At 40.5% G+C, this 10,103-nt stretch overlaps 1 gene segment (V, D, J or C); it reads right to left on the bottom strand.

Annotated features, from left to right (window-relative positions):
• Window positions 1-1,724: 1,724 nt before the first annotated feature.
• LOC134486797 (Ig kappa chain V-III region MOPC 63-like) lies at window positions 1,725-2,492 on the bottom strand. The segment is given in 2 exon segments: window positions 1,725-2,166; window positions 2,407-2,492. Coding segments are annotated over 2 exon segments (363 nt in total).
• Between the last annotated feature and the right edge of the window lie 7,611 nt (window positions 2,493-10,103).

The following is a 10,103-nucleotide window of genomic DNA, read 5'->3' as shown; positions in this document are numbered from 1 at the left end:
ATATTAATATTCCAGCCCTCAGGATAAGGGACTATGAATGTCGTAGTTCAAAGAAATTCTGGGCTGTGCAGGGACTTCCAGATCAACCTGGCCTTTTATATAAGGAGGTCTATAGGGAGAGACCTGCTCAAAAGAAAAGGAGTCTCCAGTCAGACATGGCTTGGGGTGGGTCAAGGAGTAAATCCCTTTTCCTCAAGCTTCATGGTCAAGTTTGCATCCTTGGCACTCTCATGCAGACAGTGAAGTACTTCCGCCATCTGTAATTCCAGCCCTTGTCCTGAAGGATGGAAGCAAAGACGGGGGGCGGGGCATTTGGAAGTTCACAGTGGAAATGGATGAGAGATCTTTGCTCAAACCAGGTGAAACCTGAAGTACAGCACCTGATGTTGTCCTTTGTCCTCCACATGCCCTCCATGTCACACACTCACTTTTTAAAAAGATGTATTAATTTATTTTATATGTGACTACAGTGTCTCTGCCTTCACACCCCCCAGAAGAGTGCATTGGATCTCATTACAAATGTGATTGCTGGAAGTGAACGTGGGATATCTGGAAGAATAGTCAGTGCTCTTAACTACTGAGCCATCTCTCCAGGCCCTGACACTCACATTTTATATGATTATACATAAAGGAGGAAGGAAGGAAGGAAGGAAGGAAGGAAGGAAGAAAAAAAGAAAGAGAATTTGACCACAAATACAACAGGTGTTAAAACAAAGAATATTTGATAAAGACAGAAGGTCAATCAACAAATCTGTTCATTACAAAATGAAAGAGATAAAGACATTGAAAGAAAACAAGAAAAATAACTGCAACACAGACTCATGTTTCAAAGTAACTACAGCAAGCTCTTTGTCAGCACAAACAAAAAATCAGTTGACAAATAAATACCACTAAGGTGGATTATAAGCCTTTAGTACAGATTAGGACTGACAATATTAACTATGGAAATCTATTTCTAGTTAAATGGTGGATTACAGAGCTTACATTAGGTCTACTATTATCTTAGGGCAAAGCAGTTATTCCATCTGTAAAATTACCTGTTTAAAAAGTGGTAGACAAGGGGACCTAGTGCTTCCTGCTGTTATAGAGGAGCTTTGTTTGGTCCCAGCATCCACATCAAGTAGCCAAAACCTCTTACAACTCCTGCTATGGGCACTTACTCATGCACATACCCACACTCCCAAACACAATCTAAAATAAAACAAATCTGGAAAGAAAAAGAAATACTACATCATGCTAGCAAGATTGCTCCTTGAAGCAGGAAAGCTACTAACAGCAAAAATTAATGACCTGAATTTGATTCCTAGGCCCCACATGGTGGAAGGAAAGAACAGATTTCTTGGGTTGACCTCTGGTCTACACACACACACACACACACACACACACACACACACACACACACACACACACAGACACACACACACCATAATAAATGTCCCTTACTAAGTTTTTCAGTAATGTAGTTCACATTATTTATCTCTTTTTAAATGCAAAACTTTTTGTAAGGAGATAGGAAAGTCAAAGGTGGAATAGTGAGAGTGGAGGGAATAGACAGAGATGTGGTCAAGGAGATGAGTGAGAACACATGAAATATATCATAAGATAAACATGTTCACAAATGTTTTAAGTGATAAATAGTAATTAAGAAACTATCATAAAGGTCTAAATTTTGTTCAGATATGACTAAATCCTAAAGTTTGTAAAATAGGACATACATGCGTATCTGTTTATATCTGTTTCATTATTTGAAATCTTTTTCCAAACAGGCTTAGAGCTCTGTGTTGAGAGGTCAGAGAGGAAGAGAGAACTGAGACACTGAGCCTCAGTGAGCTGCAAACACAGGAGTTTTTGTTCAGCCCTGGAGCACTGTGGGAGGATCATTCCAACTCTGCTGACAGAAATAGGTTGCAGTGTCATCAGCCTCCACAGGATCAATGGTGAGGGTGAAGTCTGTCCCAGACCCACTGCCACTGAACCTGGCAGGGACCCCAGATGCTAGGTTTGATGCTTTATAGATGAGGAGTTTGGGTTGCTGTCCTGGTTTCTGTTGGTACCAGTGCATATATGAATTGACCCCTTCACTGGCCCTACAGGAGATGGAAACCCTCTCTCCTGGAGACACAGCCAAAGCAGGAGACTGGGTCAGTACAGTGTCACCAGTGGAGCCTGGAAAGAGAAACACACAGACCATTGTTATATATGTTTGAAAACCTTCCCAGCAGAGGACTTTTTATTTAAATTTTTAAGAATAATTGAGGGCATTACTCTGAAAAGTCAGAAAATCAAGAGGAATGGGGAAACTTAAAACCAATTACAAATGCCCTAATTTTAATCATAAAGAGCCCAGAGCCATGGAAAGTCATGATGGCCACAGAAGTTTCTCCCAATACTTCTCTGCACCCTCACCTGGAACCCAGAGCAGCAGCACCCATAGCAGGAGTCTGTCTGTCTCCATCTCTGAGACCTGGAAGAGAGAATGATGCTTAGGCTCCTGGCAGCTGCCCTTAAAGGAGCCTGGGCTGTTGCACATATGCAAATCAGCTCAGCAGAGTGTGTACTTTGGTTCAGAGGGCACCTGGTCCTGTTTCACCCACAGGGAGTTGGTGTGAGCAGAAAATTCACTACAGCATCATGTATATCAGAAGGTAGCCTTAAAGTCTATTTTATTAAATCTTTGACCTGAAGTCCTTCTGAGGTGTGATATAGGGAAGTGTAAAATAAATGCTCTATATAAAGAATGTAATATATTTCAAAACAACTTGATGTCTGAAAATTGTACATACCTAGTGATGAAGGTTTCTTTTTTTTTTTTTTTATTAACTTGAGTATTTCTTATATACATTTCGAGTGTTATTCCCTTTCCCGGTTTCCGGGGAAACATCCCCCTCCCCCCTCCCCTTCCTTATGGGTGTTCCCCTCCCAACCCTCCCCCCATTGCCGCCCTCCCCCTACAGTCTAGTTCACTGGGGGTTCAGTCTTAGCAGGACCCAGGGCTTCCCCTTCCACTGGTGCTCTTACTAGGATATTCATTGCTACCTATGAGGTCAGAGTCCAGGGTCAGTCCATGTATAGTCTTTAGGTAGTGGCTTAGTCCCTGGAAGCTCTGGTTGCTTGGCATTGTTGTACATATGGGGTCTCGAGCCCCTTCAAGCTCTTCCAGTTCTTTCTCTGATTCCTTCAACGGGGGTCCTATTCTCAGTTCAGTGGTTTGCTGCTGGCATTCGCCTCTGTATTTGCTGTATTCTGGCTGTGTCTCTCAGGAGCGATCTACATCCGGCTCCTGTCGGTCTGCACTTCTTTGCTTCATCCATCTTGTCTAATTGGGTGGCTGTATATGTATGGGCCACATGTGGGGCAGGCTTGAATGGGTGTTCCTTCAGTCTCTGTTTTAATCTTTGCCTCTCCCTTCCCTGCCAAGGGTATTCTTTTTCCTCATTTAAAGAAGGAGTGAAGCATTCACATTTTGATCATCCGTCTTGAGTTTCATTTGTTCTAGGGATCTAGGGTAATTCAAGCATTTGGGCTAATAGCCACTTATCAATGAGTGCATACCATGTATGTCTTTCTGTGATTGGGTTAGCTCACTCGGGATGATATTTTCCAGTTCCAACCATTTGCCTACGAATTTCATTAACTCGTTGTTTTTGATAGCTGAGTAATGTTCCATTGCGTAGATGTACCACATTTTCTGTATCCATTCCTCTGTTGAAGAGCATCTGGGTTCTTTCCAGTTTCTGGCTATTATAAATAAGGCTGCGATGAACATAGTGGAGCACGTGTCTCTTTTATATGTTGAGGCATCTTTTGGGTATATGCCCAAGAGAGGTATAGCTGGATCCTCAGGCAGTTCAATGTCCAATTTTCTGAGGAACCTCCAGACTGATTTCCAGAATGGTTTTACCAGTCTGCAATCCCACCAACAATGGAGGAGTGTTCCTCTTTCTCCGCATCCTCGCCAGCATCTGCTGTCACCTGAGTTTTTGATCTTAGCCATTCTCACTGGTGTGAGGTGAAATCTCAGGGTTGTTTTGATTTGCATTTCCCTTATGACTAAAGATGTTGAACATTTCTTTAGGTTTTCACAGCCATTCGGCATTCCTCAGCTGTGAATTCTTTGTTTAGCTCTGAACACCATTTTTTAATAGGGTTATTTGTTTCCCTGCGGTCTAACTTCTTGAGTTCTTTGTATATTTTGGATATAAGGCCTCTATCTGTTGTAGGATTGGTAAAGATCTTTTCCCAATCTGTTGGTTGCCGTTTTGTCCTAACCACAGTGTCCTTTGCCTTACAAAAGCTTTGCAGTTTTATGAGATCCCATTTGTCGATTCTTGATCTTAGAGCGTAAGCCATTAGTGTTTTGTTCAGGAATTTTTTTCCAGTGCCCATGTGTTCCAGATGCTTCCCTAGTTTTTCTTCTATTAGTTTGAGTGTGTCTGGTTTGATGTGGAGGTCCTTGATCCACTTGGACTTAAGCTTTGTACAGGGTGATAAGCATGGATCGCTCTGCATTCTTCTACATGTTGACCTCCAGTTGAACCAGCACCATTTGCTGAAAATGCTATCTTTTTTCCATTGGATGGTTTTGGCTCCTTTGTCAAAAATCAAGTGACCATAGGTGTGTGGGATCATTTCTGGGTCTTCAATTCTATTCCATTGGTCTATCTGTCTGTCTCTGTACCAATACCATGCAATTTTTATCACTATTGCTCTGTAATACTGCTTGAGTTCAGGGATAGTGATTCCCCCTGAAGTCCTTTTATTGTTGAGGATAGCTTTAGCTATCCTGGGTTTTTTATTATTCCAGATGAATTTGCAAATTGTTCTGTCTAACTCTTTGAAAAATTGGATTGGTATTTTGATGGGGATTGCATTGAATCTGTAGATTGCTTTTGGTAAAATGGCCATTTTTACTATATTAATCCTGCCAATCCATGAGCATGGGAGATCTTTCCATCTTCTGAGGTCTTCTTCAATTTCCTTCTTCAGTGTCTTGAAGTTCTTATTGTAGAGATCTTTTACTTGCTTTGTTAAAGTCACACCGAGGTACTTTATATTATTTGGGTCTATTATGAAGGGTGTCGTTTCCCTAATTTCTTTCTCGGCTTGTTTCTCTTTTGTATAGAGGAAGGCAACTGATTTATTTGAGTTAATTTTATACCCAGCCACTTTGCTGAAGTTGTTTATCAGCTTTAGTAGTTCTCTGGTGGAACGTTTGGGATCACTTAAATATACTATCCTATCATCTGCAAATAGTGATATTTTGACTTCTTCTTTTCTGATCTGTATCCCCTTGACCTCCTTTTGTTGTCTGATTGCTCTGGCTAGAACTTCAAGAACTATATTGAATAAGTAGGGAGAGAGTGGGCAGCCTTGTCTAGTCCCTGATTTTAGTGGGATTGCTTCAAGTTTCTCTCCATTTAGTTTAATGTTAGCAACTGGTTTGCTGTATATGGCTTTTACTATGTTTAGGTATGGGCCTTGAATTCCTATTCTTTCCAGGACTTTTATCATGAAGGGGTGTTGAATTTTGTCAAATGCTTTCTCAGCATCTAATGAAATGATCATGTCATTTTGTTCTTTCAGTTTGTTTATATAACGGATCACGTTAATGGTTTTCCGTATGTTAAACCATCCCTGCATGCCTGGGATGAAGCCTACTTGATCATGGTGGATGACTGTTTTGATGTGCTCTTGGATTCGGTTTGCCAGAATTTTATTGAGTATTTTTGCGTCGATATTCATAAGGGAAATTGGTCTGAAGTTCTCTTTCTTTGTTGGGTCTTTGTGTGGTTTAGGTATAAGAGTAATTGTGGCTTCATAGAAGGAATTTGGTAGTGCTCCATCTGTTTCAATTTTGTGGAATAGTTTGGATAATATTGGTATGAGGTCTTCTATGAAGATCTGATAGAATTCTGCACTAAACCCGTCTGGACCTGGCCTCTTTTTGGTTGGGAGACCTTTAATGACTGCATCTATTTCCTTAGGAGTTATGGGGTTGTTTAACTGGTTTATCTGTTCCTGATTTAACTTCGGTACCTGGTATCTGTCTAGGAAATTGTCCATTTCCTGCAGATTTTCAAGTTTTGTTGAATATAGGCTTTTATAGTAAGATCTGATGATTTTTTGAATTTCCTCTGAATTTGTAGTTATGTCTCCCTTTTCATTTCTGATTTTATTAATTTGGACACACTCTCTGTGTCCTCTCGTTAGTCTGGCTAAAGGTTTATCTATCTTGTTGATTTTCTCAAAGAACCAGCTTTTGGTTCTGTTGATTCTTTCTATGGTCCTTTTTGTTTCTACTTGGTTGATTTCAGCTCTGAGTTTGATTATTTCCTGCCTTCTACTCCTCCTGGGTGTATTTGCTTCTTTTTGTTCTAGAGCTTTTAGGTGTGCTGTCAAGCTGCTGACATATGCTCTTTCCTGTTTCTTTCTGCAGGCACTCAGCGCTATGAATTTTCCTCTTAGCACAGCTTTCATTGTGTCCCGTAAGTTTGGGTATGTTGTACCTTCATTTTCATTAAATTCTAAAAAGTCTTTAATTTCTTTCTTTATTTCTTCCTTGACCAGGTTATCATTGAGTAGAGCATTGTTCAATTTCCACGTATATGTGGGCATTCTTCCCTTATTGTTATTGAAGACCAGTTTTAGGCCGTGGTGGTCCGATAGCACGCATGGGATTATTTCTATCTTTCTGTACCTGTTGAGGCCCGTTTTCTGACCAACTATATGGTCAATTTTGGAGAAAGTACCATGAGGAGCTGAGAAGAAGGTATATCCTTTTGCTTTAGGATAGAATGTTCTATAAATATCCGTTAAGTCCATTTGGCTCATGACTTCTCTTAGTCTGTCTACATCTCTGTTTAATTTCTGTTTCCATGATCTGTCCATGGATGAGAGTGGGGTGTTGAAATCTCCCACTATTATTGTATGAGGTGCAATGTGTGTTTTGAGGTTTAGTAAGGTTTCTTTTACGTATGTAGGTGCCCTTGTATTTGGGGCATAGATATTTAGGATTGAGAGTTCATCTTGGTGGATTTTTCCTTTGATGAATATGAAGTGTCCTTCCTTATCTTTTTTGATGACTTTTAGTTGAAAATTGATTTTATCTGATATTAGAATGGCAACTCCAGATTGCTTCTTCCGACCTTTTGCTTGGAAAGTTGTTTTCCAGCCTTTCACTCTGAGGTAGTGTCTGTCTTTCTCTCTGAGGTGTGTTTCCTGTAGGCAGCAGAATGCAGGGTCCTCGTTGCGTATCCAGTTTGTTAATCTATGTCTCTTTATTGGGGAGTTGAGGCCATTGATGTTGAGAGATATTAAGGAATAGTGATTATTGCTTCCTGTCGTATTCATATTTGGATGTGAGGTTATGTTTGTGTGCTTTTCTTCTCTTTGTTTTGTTGCCAAGACGATTAGTTTCTTGCTTCTTCTAGGGTATAGCTTGCCTCCTTATGTTGGGCTTTACCCTTTATTATCCTTTGTAGTGCTGGATTTGTAGAAAGATATTGTGTAAATTTGTTTTTGTCATGGAATATCTTGGTTTCTCCATCTATGTTAATTGAGAGTTTTGTAGGATACAGTAACCAGGACTGGCATTTGTGTTCTCTTAGGGTCTGTATGACATCTGTCCAGGATCTTCTGGCCTTCATAGTTTCTGGCGAAAAGTCTGGTGTGATTCTGATAGGTCTGCCTTTATATGTTACTTGACCTTTTTCCCTTACTGCTTTTAATATTCTTTCTTTATTTTGTTCGTTTGGTGTTTTGACTATTATGTGACGGGAGGTGTTTCTTTTCTGGTCCAATCTATTTGGAGTTCTGTAGGCTTCTTGTATGCCTATGGGTATCTCTTTTTTTAGGTTAGGGAAGTTTTCTTCTATGATTTTGTTGAAGATATTTACTGGTCCTTTGAGCTGGGAGTCTTCACTCTCTTCTATACCTATTATCCTTAGGTTTGATCTTCTCATTGAGTCCTGGATTTCCTGTATGTTTTGGACCAGTAGCTTTTTCTGCTTTACATCATCTTTGACAGTTGAGTCAATGATTTCTATGGAATCTCCTGCTCCCGAGATTCTCTCTTCCATCTCCTGTATTCTGTGGGTGAAGCTTGTATCTACAGCTCCTTGTCTCTTCTTTTGGTTTTCTATATCCAGGGTTGTTTCCTTGTGTTCTTTCTTGATTGCTTCTATTTCCATTTTTAATTCCTTCAACTGTTTGATTGTGTTTTCCTGGAATTCTTTCAGGGATTTTTGTGACTCCTCTCTATGAGCTTCTACTTGTTTATTTATGATTTCCTGGATTTCTTTCAGGGATTTTTGTGAGTCCTCTCTATGGGCTTCTACTTGTTTAATTATGTTTTCCTGGAATTCTTTCAGGCATTTTTGTGATTCCTCTCTGTAGGCTTCTACTTGTTCTGTAAGGGAGTTCTTCACGTCTTTCTTGAAGTCCTCCAGCATCATGATCAAATATGATTTTGAAACTAGATCTTGCTTTTCTGGTGTGTTTGGATATTCCATGTTTGTTTTGGTGGGAGAATTGGGCACCGATGGTGCCATGTAGTCTTGGTTTCTGTTGCTTGGGTTCCTGCGCTTGCCTCTCGCCATCAGATTATCTCTAGTGTTACTTTGTTCTGCTATTTCTGACAGTGGCTAGACTGCCCTATAAACCTGTGTGTCAGGAGTGCTGTAGACCTGTTTTCTTTCTGCCTGTTATGGCGACAGAGTGTTCTGCTTTCGGGCGTGTAGTTTTTCCTCTCTACAGGTCTTCAGCTGTTCCTGTGGGCCTGTGTCTTGAGTTCACCAGACAGGTCACTTGCAGCAGAAAACTTGGTCTTACCTGTGGTCCCGAGGCTCAAGTTCGCTCGTGGTGTGCTGCCCACGGGCTCTCTGCAGCGGCAGCAACCAGGAAGATATGCGCCGTCCTTTCCGGGAGCTTCAGTGCACCAGGGTTCCAGATGGCCTTTGGTGTTTTCCTCTGGCGTCCGAGATGTGTGTGCAGAGAGCAGTCTCTTCTGGTTTCCCAGGCTTGTCTGCCTCTCTGAAGGTTTAGCTCTCCCTCCCACGGGATTTGGGTGCAGAGAACTGTTTATCCGGTCTGTTTCCTTCTAGTTCCGGCGGTGTCCGTGATAAAGGTTTCTAAGAAGGAATACAAATGCTCAGTGAAAAGAAGTGATATAATTAATTTCTACAATAATTTCTTATTTTTACTTAATCTCTAAGTTTTTCTGTGTGGGGTGTCACACGTTTTCATATTCATTTGTAAGGGCAACTTCGTTTGTCATTGCATGCAGGTAGATATCAGAGAAGAACCTTGGGTGTGGCTGCTGTCTTTGACCTTATCTGAGACAGGGTTCACATTCCCATGAAAGGAGGCCTGACCCACTAGGGATTCTCTTGTCTCTGTCTCTCACCTACCATAGCATCACTCCAAGTACAGTCGCCTGTTACTGTTTCATCTCATTTACGTGGGTTCTCAGAGTGTACATCAGGTCCTCACACTTTATTCATAGAATCATCTCCAACTCACTTCTAAATAAAAGCACTGAAAACATATTCTTCAGGTTGAACACAAATAATACTTAAGTAAATATCGAACTTCAGAAATAAGGAAAAGAACTATATAAAGGAGATATCCAGATACATGTAAAAAGACTTTTTTGTATATATTTGGATTTCCAGGATTACTAATGCATCATGTCATAGTGACGAAAAACTAATCAACAAGATTAGTTTGGGTGTGAAGTCTATTTTGTCAGATACTAAAAGGGCTCCACCAGCTGGCTCCCTGGGTTTGCTTCTTTTACCCTGAGGTAATGTCTATCCTTGATGTGAAGGCACGAAGGAATAAAGATGTGATTTTAGATGCAATAGAAAGATGGATGATATTTTCAACCCCAATCTGTTGTCTGTGCCTTTTATTGTGGAATTGATACCATGGATGTTGCGTTATCAATGATGAGTATTTGTTGCTTCCTCTTATTTGTTGTGCCAGTGTAGGAATTTTCACCCGATTTTTATTTGGTGATCTGAAATTATTTATTCCTTTGAATATAGTGTAATATTCTTTCCTACGTCTGGTTCTTTAATGTATTTTTCATGTCTCTGGCCCAG

This window comes from Rattus norvegicus, chromosome 4, assembly GCF_036323735.1.
Source record: "Rattus norvegicus strain BN/NHsdMcwi chromosome 4, GRCr8, whole genome shotgun sequence".
NCBI lineage: Eukaryota > Metazoa > Chordata > Mammalia > Rodentia > Muridae > Rattus > Rattus norvegicus.
This window is presented reverse-complemented; position numbering and strand designations above follow the sequence as displayed.